The 12,166-nt window shown below is 40.7% G+C and overlaps 1 protein-coding gene across 1 annotated transcript in view; it reads right to left on the reverse strand.

Annotated features, from left to right (window-relative positions):
• ryr3 (ryanodine receptor 3) overlaps nt 1-12,166 on the reverse strand; it is a 399,971-nt gene that overhangs the window by 71,147 nt on the left and 316,658 nt on the right. The window contains exons 72-76 of the mRNA XM_067991361.1: nt 9,861-9,992; nt 8,393-8,505; nt 6,487-6,583; nt 2,338-2,444; nt 1,446-1,497 (exon numbers count right to left, since the gene is read on the reverse strand). Of these exons, the coding sequence (XP_067847462.1) occupies nt 1,446-1,497; nt 2,338-2,444; nt 6,487-6,583; nt 8,393-8,505; nt 9,861-9,992 (501 nt within the window). The remainder of the gene's footprint in view (nt 1-1,445; nt 1,498-2,337; nt 2,445-6,486; nt 6,584-8,392; nt 8,506-9,860; nt 9,993-12,166) is intronic.

Genomic DNA, 12,166 nt, shown 5'->3' on the forward strand with positions numbered 1-12,166 from the left:
ACTGTTGCAGATGCTGAAAGGGCAAAGCAGCCATTTTGTGCCTCTAACAATGTGGCTCGCTGTAATGTCAGAGGCTGATGCTTCTTCAGGTCACAGAGCCCACAATTTATAAACTCTAGTAGATGTATGTAATCTGGCAAAAGAGAACCCAGCTTTTAGTTTTTTGAAGGAGAAAGTTTTGGCAATAAGTGTCATCACACCTCCATTAAGGAATGCCTTCTAAAACCTGGGTCCCATTTCATATGATGACATGCAGAGTGACTTCAATCTTTCTAATTTCTTCTAAAAGGGCAAATGATCCACAGGCAGGGAAGTACCACAAGGCTCCTGTTGCAATAGTCAGTCATCTGCCTCAGAGCTTCCTGCCACTGTAGAAGTAGGAGGCTAAGATCGAAAAGTCAAGCAGGATTAGGCATCAAGGGAGGCAGAGTGGCCTTAAAAGTATGGAGATTGTCAAATTTGTTGCCAGTGAAATGTTTTCATCACTAATGGGATATGTGCAGAACGTGTGAACATTTTGCTGCTGCTCCAAACCCAAGCCCATTACTTCTATCTCCCTTTTTTCTTTCTTGGTCCCTCTTTTCCTATCCTTGCCTTCCTGTCACCCAGTCATACCACCTTTAATTTCTCACCTCTTGGTACTTTGCCCCCGCTCCCCCCCCACCCTATCCCTACTCCAACCCATCACTATTCCTCTGCTTTCTTGCTCTCTTGCTGCTGTCCCAGGCTTGAATCTCCCTTGGGTAACCCTACAGCTATCCTCAGTGCCTCTTTAGGCATTTTTCAAAGGGCCTACCAAGGTACCCATTGTTGCCACCTTACAAGTAGCAACCCCATCCTCCTCTCTCAATGACCTTTCCACCCAGTGCACCCACTGGAAGCTAATCTCGCCAACCTCCTTGCTGTTCTGCTCACCTCATCCGTCACTGCCCCCTGGACTCTGCCAGCCGATCAATAATCACCACCCCTCTCTGCACTTCCCTCCAGATTGTCCGTTCGTTGGCATTCAAGGCCTTTGCCATCCACGACCTGATTGTGGATGACTGCATTGACATCATGGCTTTGACTAAAACTTGGCTCATGGGTGGTGATACCTTGCCCCTTACTGAAACCTCCCTGCCTGGCTATACTATAGCAGTGTGGCTTTTTTCACCAAATCACACATTGGTCTCTCCCCCTACTCAAATGCAAGTTGTTGTTGACAGCCCTCACTTGGTTCCGCTTTTACTTATCTAATTGTAGCCAGAGAATCGCCAGCAATGGCTTCCCTTCCCACCTCTTCCCACTACATCTGGAGTTTCCCCCTAGGATCTATCCGTGGCAACCTTATATTTGTCATTTGCATGCTGCTTCTTGGTGCTATTCGCCGAAGACTTGGGAACACCTTCCACATGTACGCTGATGACACTATGCTCTACCTCTCCACCACTCTCCAAATAGCTTACCTTTGCCATCATGTCTGCATATGCAAGGTATAAGGGGTCCTCTTCAATTGCACTGCAAAAGGTGATTTAGAACATTTAATTCTGTAGAATTGTAGTTTTTTTTAAGTTTGTTTACACAAAATACCTCATGAAAACAATCCTATTTTATAAAGATGACAACGTTTAAAATTTGGAGGGACTGTTTGTAAACGATCAATCATCAACTATGGTTTTCTCGTAGTCTTTTAGATCAGGATGAGCTCTTGGGAACATTAGTGAAGGCTTAAAAAAAGGAGCACTTTCAATACAAAGTTCTCATTCCCTTCATCTCAATCTTATAAAATAAGCAGAAATAAGAATAGCTGATACAAGATTGTAAATAGCTCTCCTTTTTCAGGTTGTTTCTACTCTTGTGGTGACTGGATATTTACATCTTTGCTTCCCTTAAGAACTACACCGATGGCACAGATTATTGGAACAGCCTGCATATATCGTAAAGCAGCTCCAATACCTGAAAAAAATCACTACCATCTGGGCATTGCGGTATATTCAAAAGGCTTTCTAGGTCCAGGGGTCTCCAGACAAGCCCTCAGGCTAGAACAAAATGCTGGCAAGGGAATGGAATTGCCCTGAATAAACCAGGAACACCCCACAACCTGTCATGGAGCACTTCTCAAGGAAGTTGGGAGAACAGCAGGTGTTGATCCCATTACAAGCAGGGATAACAGTCCAACAGTGTCTATATTTAATATATTCCCAAAATAAAAGGAAATGCTCTCCTTTTGCTTCCCTTGTTGGGGTCCTTCTCTTAGGTTTTTTCTTAACCAGCAACTGTGCCCAGTAATGTTTATTTTGCAGTAACAACTCGTACAAAAGCATAAGAATAATCACATTTGACTGTATGTAAAGATACCTTCTTTCAGTGAGGGCACTACGCCTGAAGTGCAATATAAGCTGATGAAGTGGATCGGGTTTCTTGTCAGACACTTCCTCCTCCTCTTCTGGTGTTCTAGCAGGTTTCTAAGCACATATAAAGGTTTGTTTCAGACCAGTAGATCTAAGACCAAATGCTTAAACTATAAACAGTACAATTTTATAGACATTGTTCTACAAGAACAATCATATTTAGTATCTGCTGGACTCAATAAAACCGTTAGATAAAGCTTCTAACTTGAAAGGTGGAACGACGATAAGTAGATAATAGCCAATACAGCACATGACACGTTAAAAAAAACTAGAGGAAACACTTCAATCACAAACTTTCTCTCCACTCTTTGTTTTAGTTTTGCACATTAAGCAGATTAGATACTCCTTAAAGGGTTCCAAAGTAATAAAAATATTCCTCAGTACTTTTAATAAACAAATGCATTTTGAAAAAGTTACCCTACAAGGCATGCTCATATTAGATGGCACAGGTGTAGTTTAATTAAAAATGCAACAAATTGATTTGACAGAATTGATGAAACAGAGCAGTATTACAGATAGGTCACGATAAAAGACAATAACGTAATAATTTTTCACCTTCAAAATCATGTCAGTGTTTCAATCATTGGTATTACACCAATAAATTACTCTTAGCCTTGTTATCTTTCTCCTTTCCTTTAAAAGCCCAAAATACAATCTTCCAATTTTCTTCTTGGCATTCTCCTCTCCCTATTGTAAAGCACTCTGAAAGTTCCTCAGCATGAGGGGATGCTATGTAAATGCAAGGCTTTGTTACTGATCAGTAAATCTGTAAGTTGCTTGCAGTGAAACTATATTAAACTATAGGAACTTTTCCAGTTTTTATGTCAATTTTTTCTTATTCGTTCTCAGGATGTGGGTGATGCAGCCAGCATTCATTGCCTATCCCTAGCTGCCCTGAGAAGGGGATGGTGGGCCTTCTCCTTGGACTGCTGCAAACCTAGTGGTGATGATGCTCCCATGATGGAATTAGGTGGGGAATTGCATGATACTTAACTACTGATGACGAAGGAACAGTGATATCTGTCCAAGTCAGAATGGTGTGTGTAATTTGGAGGTGATCGTGTTCCCACGACTTTGTTGCTCTTGTCCTTCTCAGTGATAGAGGTTGCAAGAGAAAGTTACAAGTAAACTTGGTGAGTTCATGTAGTTCATACATACTAGAGCTGCAATGTGCCCGTGGTGGAAGGATTGGATACTGAATCCAATGGCATCAAGAGAATTGCTCTGTCTTGGGTGGTGTTCAGCTTTTTGAGTGTTAATGCAGCAGCACCCATCCAGGCAAGTGGTGACTATTCTATCATACTCCTGACATGAGGCTTGTAGACAGTGAAGAGGCTTCGAGTGGTCAGGAGGTGAGCTACTCAGCACAAAGTACCCAGCTTCTGCCCTGCTCTTGTAGCCATGGTGTTGACATGGTTGGTCCAGTTAAGCTTGTAGTCAATGGTTATGCCCAAGATGTTGATGGTGAGGAACACAGAGATGGTGGTGCTGCTGAAATTCAGGGGTAGATGGCTGGGCTTCTTCTTGTTTGAGATGGTCATTCCCTCGCACTTTTATGATGCAAATGTTACCTGCCACTACCTGCCCAAACCTGGAAGTTATCCAGGTCCTGCTGTAGGACGGCATGGACATGTTTCATTATCAGAGGAGTTGTGAATGAAGTTGAATACTGTAGAATCAACAATGAACGGGCCCGCTGCTGACATTATGATGGAAGGAAGGCTATCTGAAGATGGTTGGGCCAAGGACACTTTCCTGACCAAGATAAGTTATTTTAACCTTTCCAGTTAAACTTAATAGTTCCACTTAACTATATTTGTACTTTTCCCCTTATTTTTCCCCCAAGTTATCCACGTTCACATTATCTTGTAATTTGTAAGGCAGGACAGTCCAGCCCCTGGATGTTGTCAATGCTGTTCCATGTTGATCCATTGCAAGGTATTTTGATAAATTCATTCTCAGGATGTGGGTGTCACTGGCAAGGCTGGCATTTATTGCACATCCCTAGTTGCCCTGACAAGGTGGTGGTGGGGTGCCTTCTTGAACCGCTGCAGGTGAAGATGCTTGCACAATGCTTTTAAGTAGGGAGTTCCAGGATTTTGATTTTGACTTGGAGGGGAAACTGGATGGTGTTCCCATGCATCTGCTGCCCTTGTCCTTCTAGGTGGCAAAGGTTGTGGGTTTGGGAGGTGTTTCCAAAGAAACCTTGGCATTTGCTGCATTGTATCACACTGCAGCCACGGTATGCCGGTGGTGGAGGGGGTGGACATTTAGATTAGTGGATGAGGTGCCAATCAAGTGGACTGCTTTGTTTTGGATGGTGCAATCCAGGAAAGTGGAGAATATTGCATCACACTCCTGACTTGTGCCTTGTAGGTGGTGAAGAAGCTATTGGGAGTCAGGAAGTGAGCCACTCGCTGCAGAAAACTCAGCCTCTGACCTGCTGTAGCAGCCATGGCATTTATGTGACTGATCTAGTTGAGTTTCTGGTCAATGGTGACTCCTAGGATGTTGATGGTGGGAGATTTGGTGACAGTAATGCCACTGAATGTCAAGGGGAGGTGGTTAGACTCTCTCTTTTTGGAGATGTCCATTGTCTGGTACCTGTGTGGCGCAAATGTTACTTGCCACTTATCAGCACAAGCCTAGATGTTGTCCAGGTCTTGCTGCATGTGGGCACGGACTGCTTCATTATCTGTGGAATTGCAAACGGAGCTGAACACTGTGCAATCATCAGCAAAAAGCCCCACTGCACAAATAAATTGTAATATCTCTGTAATGATAACCTACTGCTATCTTGAAGTATTTGCTTTTGTTACAATCTTTGTCTCACCTTATTTACTTGTATCACAATGTTCTATCTTTGAACAGTCAAGAAAAATAATCGTATATGATTCTACAATCCAAACACTACTATACACTGCACAAGGTGAACTACACTGTAATGGTAAGACTTGATAAATGAAATCACAACATAATAAATCTTCCAAAAAAATGCCAACAACAAAAAAATAATCTGTGTCCTTACTCCTTTCACATTCAGCACAGCATGTCACAATGGGCAAGCACAGCCTAGCAACACAGGCACATTCAGTGCAATTTATAAAAGTTCATAATAATATATAAACTACATAAACCAACAGACATCTGGTAGTTTGTTACAAGGCTCATACACAACCTCTGCAAAGATAATTTAATAAACTGTTTGTGCTTCACTGTCATACTTTATGACATGATCTTGGTCGTTCAGAGCCTTGTAACACACTTGGGCAATCTATTATTTCATATTTAATACATGCAGCAGCAGTTCTATAATGCATATCAACATTCAGAGCCACGGGTCCTCCCTCATACAATACATATCCAATAAGAAATAAAAGTTAAAGTCGATAGTGCATCACAAAGAGGCACAGCGGGTTTGCAGCTTTGGTCCCCCCTTGACCACTGTCCTGAGCTTTTAAGGGGAAGTGACATATTTCTCCGTGCGGGAGGGCATAAGAATTGTGAACAATCAACCTATATAACTCTTTAGTGCCTATTAGCAACTAGTTACAGAGGAACATTGGAGAGGCCAAGAAGCAGGTCAGTTGCCCAACTTCTTGGTTAGATCATTTTACAGAGACATCAGAGGTGAAAGTAATTTTTAAAACAGAAATGTTATTTTAAGTAGAAATTTGCATTTTAAGTAACACTCAGTTCCTAGTTTAGGAATACAGATCGAATTTCACTCACAGAGGAAGACCTTGGAATTCATTTATAACTTTGTTACTCCAGGGTGATCAATGCTAGCAGTCAATTATCATCTAATTATTACTTCTGCTATATGTGTTCTTTCATGTTCTGTATAAAGTACAAGCTCATGAGAGCTAAAGCCAGTCCATCTTACTCAGCTCATAGGTTCCTACCATACACAGTACACAGTAGCTAAGTTCCATTCCAGTTTCCAATGCAAAGCCGCAACAAAAAACAACTACCCCGAAACTAGCCTATTACAATAGACATATTGTAGACAGCTTGGCAACAGCACTTCTTGCAGAATGCAGCATGGCCACTTGTGCTGGAGCTAGAAACCAGTCACACAGAGGCCAGTACTTACAGCTAAGTCCTCAATTAGTTTCTCCTCAAATGAGTACTCTTCTGTCTCTATCCATGATTTCTGATAACTCTGAAGGAAGAGGTTAACAGCACGATGCCTAGGAAGTGGGAGGGTATAGTAAGATCAGGAGGAGGAGGTGAGACACAACTTTTAGTAGATTAAGGGAGACTTTATTATGTAAAATAATGGATAAAGACCATTAGTAGAGATTTGTACAATTCCAGTCCTCTGATTGGTCAATGATGTATCATGATCACATACCAAGATCACACTAATCGAAGTGTAGATTATTTTAGAAGTTGAATAAGAGTTTAGATGTTGTATAAAGTACAATTCAAATGAAAAAAAAAGTTTTAAGAAAAAGTGATATGCTGAACTTTGTTTAATTTTAAATAGTCACTGTTACGGTTAATTGTGGTGAGCTGTGCTCTCCAGAAATTCCACGCCCATTTGTTTTAATTGTAATTTCCTACTGCACCATAACTAGCCCAAGAATTGGGATCAGTCAACAAAAGGATTCTTATATCTTTAAGGACTGCTTTAACTGGGTATTCCTGTCCACACTTCCTTCACTACCTCAGAAGAAATATTGTGGGTACACCCTCAGCTTCAGAGTAAAAGTAGTCTGCATAAAATGTCATATAGTAACAGCATTAAACAGCTGCACTGGTTGACCATATTGGTAAGTATACTTTTACCTCAGTTTTTTTTTAGTTGCCATCAGGTTTGCAATAAAGCACAGTCACAATGAATATGGCAATAACAACAACATCTTGCATTTATATAGCACCTTTAATGTAGTAAAAACATCCCAAAGTGCTTAACAAGTAAGTACAGTGCATATTATTTTTCCTTTTAAATACTTGCACTGTTCTTTTTACCTTTTCTATGTAAGGTTTGCAGAGGTTTTTGTTTGGCAAACTGACCAATCAGATTCTGTAAGGTTCATTGTACAAACTGAACACAGTAGGTGTGCTAAGCAGAATGTGTGCACAGGACAGGAATCAGTGCCTATCAATCAAATGTTACTTTACCGTCAAATAGACGATAAGATTCTCAAAGTCAGTGTTCTTATATAGTTTTTCCAGCCACAGATGTTGATAGGAGTTCAGGAAGTAAATGTTAATTTTGTGTCTAAAGAAAAGGGATACATTTTTTGCATTGATCAATTTAAAAGCACAGATATGTTTCCGAATTAACTGTGGGATACTTCACCATATTGTGTGAATTAAAACAAAGTTCCTGTAATGATTTTCTCTGCATTAAGATGTTACATTATTGATGATTTTTTTTAAAGGAATATGTGAATAAGTGTTTGCCAAAGACTGGCATTTGGTCATTCCATTAATTATTCTAGCAATTAATTAAATTTGAAAGTGCACAGATGTTCTGCATGATATATAATTAACAAACAAAATTTCATGACTAGGTTCATAAAATGCTGTCTGGCAAGCATCACACAGTTAAAAAGACTAACTTAAGGTGAGGGATTGCAATGTGATTTTTCACATGCCAATCATGACCAGGCTGTTGGCGGGGTTGTGGTTAGGCTCCAAGAAAGAAATGAAGAACTTTCCTACAAGAAGGGAGGGGAAAAAGGTAACAGAGGAAGTTTACTGTATATGCCCCAGTCCGAACAATAGAGTGGCAGAACATCGGCTCACCCTCTTGATTGGAGAACACAGGTTTAAAGAAGGTGAGAAAAAGACGTCAATAATGATTGGGAGCGATTATCAACAAGTGTAAAAAAATTGATCTATCCAAAAATCAGCTTTAAAATGTAAGCTGTAACTTCAATAAAAAATAAAATACAAGACAATAACAAAGTAAAATAAAGAATAAATAGGAGAAACAAACGCTGGTATAATTTGTTTCTGAACAAATGAAAATGCTGCACCACTTCTACCTTGGCAGATTATACAGTGGTGCCATCCTGAAGCAGGCAACCACTGCTCTTTTGCGTTGTTTGGATAACAGCTTTTGCCACCCTGTCTTCTTTGACCGCAATGGTTGCTCCACCTTAGAAAAAAATAACACAATTAACCAGGGAATTACTAGCTTAATAATAATGTGGTAAAGAAGAAAGAAAAAAATTGTATTTCTTCAGTGTTTTATCATGTCCTTGAACATCCCAAAGTGTCTTACAGCCAATGGATTACTTTTGAAGTGGTCACTGTTGTTATGTAAGCAAAGTACTGATATCTCTCATCTTTTAAGTAAGCCAAAAAAAAGGAAATGATTTGAAGGAATTGTTCCAATAAATCTTTGTTCTTAGATATGTGGGACACGATTTTAAAAGGGAAAAATGGGTGGGTTGGGTGTGGGGGTCAATCAAAATTGCTGTTTTTGGGAGCGGGCAGACATCCCGGCTGGAACCCGCACATCTTTGAATGAGACTCTGGCAAATTTGTATGCGTGCGACAGCAGTCACCTGGAAGTCCGGGCCCCACTTAAATCCGATGGGCTGATAATTAAAGGAGCGAATATACCTCATTGAGGTACTTAAAGTAGGTTATTTTTTGGGTATTGGATAGTTAAAAAGATTTTAACGTTACCTGGGCGGCTTTCCCACGGCTTCCCATTCATGTCTGGTAAAACCAGGCGGGAAGGGCCTGATCAGTGAAAAATAAACTAAATAAACTTTAAAAAATTACATTTCACATAGTAAACAAATTAAATAAACATACCTTAAAAATGATGCTGCCTGGACCCCCCCTCCAACTCTGATCCCAATGTCCTCCCTCTGATCCCGATGTCCGCCCTCTAATCTTTGTCTCCCCCCCCTCCACCATCTCTATCCTAACTGCCGACGAGGTCTCTCTCTCACTCTTTCTCCCTATCGCCACCCCCCCCAACCTTGGATGTGCAGCTCTTGTCGGCAGCCAGCCTGTCAATCAGGCTGGCTGCCGGGCCTGAAACCCGGAAGAGGCTTTGATTGGCCTCATTAGGGTTGCGATCAACCAGCCTACTTCCCTTCCGGGTTTGGAGCCCAAAACATTTTTATATGAAAACATTTTTATTCTTTGAGATGGTGAAACATTTGGACAAAAATGCAGTCTCTTAGATATAAAGGTGAGCATTTTATCCTGTTTTATTACATAACTGGAGTATTTAAAATCCTTTTAATTTTATACTGGTATAATGAGTACCTCAGAGGCGAATAGTCTAAATTCTGTCACCATTGAAAGATCCTTTCTTATATCATGATGCCAGTTACTGGGAACCGTCTCCAGTGGTTCAATATGCCAATAGTCAAATTGTCATATCACACAACTTGGCCAAGAGAGTAATGTTTGTTCTTTTACATGGGATTATAGTCTTTAGTCCACAGTCACATGAATGATTATAAATGCCTTGTTAGAAGCTCTGGTTACCTGTTCCAAGTGGAAAACAGCAGCCGAAATCTTTTGTACACGTTCCACAACCTTCTGAGGATCCATTCTCTCTTCAGGCTTGGCAATATCTTTATATAAGTTAAGCTGCCATCTAACTGCTGGGTCATCAGACTGCATGGAGGATTGAAGGATCATTAATACAACTATAAAATCGCAACAGGTATGTGACAAAAGCAAATTTTCATCCTGCATCAAATAGGAAATTGTTCTGTCCTTATTTCATACAGCTTTAACTATAGCCAGGCTTAAAACGGAAGCTGCCTTTCCTGATCAAATTTCAAAATGCAGACCAGACTCCAGTTGTCTACAAGACAAAGAGCAGGTTGTTTGATCTGTAAATTAGTCAGGATACAGAGGCTTTATTATCGGTGTTAATTCAGTTGTACTTAGATGAAGCATTAACAGATACTGAGTAAAATTATGATGCATGAAAACCTGCTTGTCAGTCATTCCACTCAATTTCTGCAGGCTACAGAAAAAATACATCCTAATCTCGTATGTCGTAGGCATCAATGTACTTCTGAAGGTTGTTCCTGTTTCTTATGCTATTGTCTGTTGAATGCAGACCCATTAATATCCTTCTGTCCAACAGGGTCCTTATTAATACAAAAGCAAAATACTGCAGATGCTGGAAATCTGAAATAAAAACAGAAAATGCTGGAAACATTCAGCAGGTCAGGCAGTATCTGTGGAGAGTGAAACAGGGCTAACGTTTCAGGTCGACGATTTTTCATCAGAACTGCCCCTATTAATGATAGGGTCATAGAATCATAGAATTTTGCAGCACAGAAGGAAGCCATTTGGCCTGTCATGCCTGTGCCTGTTGAAAGAGCTGTCCAACTTAGTCCCACACCCCAGCTTTTTCCTCATAACCCTGCAAATTTGTTCCCTTCAAGTCATGTCCACTTGCCTTTTGAAAGTTCCTATGGAATCTGATTCCACTACCCTTTCAGGTAGTGCATTCCAGATCTTAACAATCCTCTGTGTGAAAAAAATTCTCCTCTTTCCCCTCTAGTTCTTTTCCCAATTATTTTAAATCTTGACCTCTGGTTACCGGCCCACTTGCAAGAGGAAACAGTTTCTCCCTGTTTGCTGTATCAAAACCCGTCATAATTTTGAATACCTCTATTAGGTCTCCCCTAACCTTCTCTGCTCTAAGGAGAACAAACTCTCCACATAACTGAAGTCCCTCATCCCTGGTGTCATCCTGATAAACCTCCTATGTAACCTCTCCAAGGGCTTGACATCCTTCCTAAAGTGTTGTGCCCAGAATTGTACACAATACTCCAGCTGAGGCCTAACCAATGATTTGTAAAGATTTAGCATAACGTCCTTGTTTTTGGACCCGAATAATGTCACTGGTCCCTATTAATGTCTGGGCAAATGTTAATTTCTGCAATCACAGACTAATCAAAATGACCAGAACAGATCAATGGGTTTCTCAGGAAGGAGTCATGCCATTTCATTCAATTACAAGCATTACAAGAAAATACGAGCTGTTTACACTACATGTTTATTTGGCAGCTGTAATTGTACGGGCTAATGCTGTTTTGAAACCAGTGAATTTCTGCCACCTAAATTTACTATGAAAAATACCGGTGTTTAATTCCCTTTGTTCTGGGATATTGTCAAAGAAATTCTGAGCTATCTTTTGGCAGTACTACAACAAGCAATCTGTCAGTCTGAGGGCATTAGGGCTATGAAGCTAATCACAGGGTGATGAGATGTTTCCTATGGGAAGGCCTGAGGCTCTTTGGTGTATAGTGAGATATAGAAACCCACAAATTCCTTGTTGATTTTGGTGAGATCAGTTTAGTGCACCCTCTGTTTTCCTAACTGAATTATGTTCTGTGCTTTGTTGTCACAGAGTGTATGATAGGAGATGTCCTGGCTTGTCACGCTGCTCATAATATTTGGCCCCAATATGCTGCAAGAATTTTTCTGTTCCTGCAATTAACAAGCTGTTTGTTCACCTCTGGCCTCTATCAAGACTTGCTCATTGTTCTCCAATAGGTGTCTTTTGTGCTGAGTTTCTAGCTTTATTACTCTTTACTCCAGGTCTCTATGGGTGTGCAATCCTCTGCGTCTCTTGGCAGAAGAGAAATTAATGATGTAGCCATTGTGGAGCAGCTTTCCCAAAATAATGTAGAGGATGTATTGAGGAGATCTTCTCTGCAGCAGGGCAGCTGCACCCACAAGGCGGCCACAAACTCTGCTTCACCAGGGAGTGTTGGGTTAGGGTTAGGGTTAGGACCAGAGGTGGTCTGGTAGGTTAGCAAGCGTCA

Source organism: Heptranchias perlo, chromosome 10 (genome assembly GCF_035084215.1).
Source record: "Heptranchias perlo isolate sHepPer1 chromosome 10, sHepPer1.hap1, whole genome shotgun sequence".
NCBI classification, from domain to species: Eukaryota; Metazoa; Chordata; class Chondrichthyes; order Hexanchiformes; family Hexanchidae; genus Heptranchias; species Heptranchias perlo.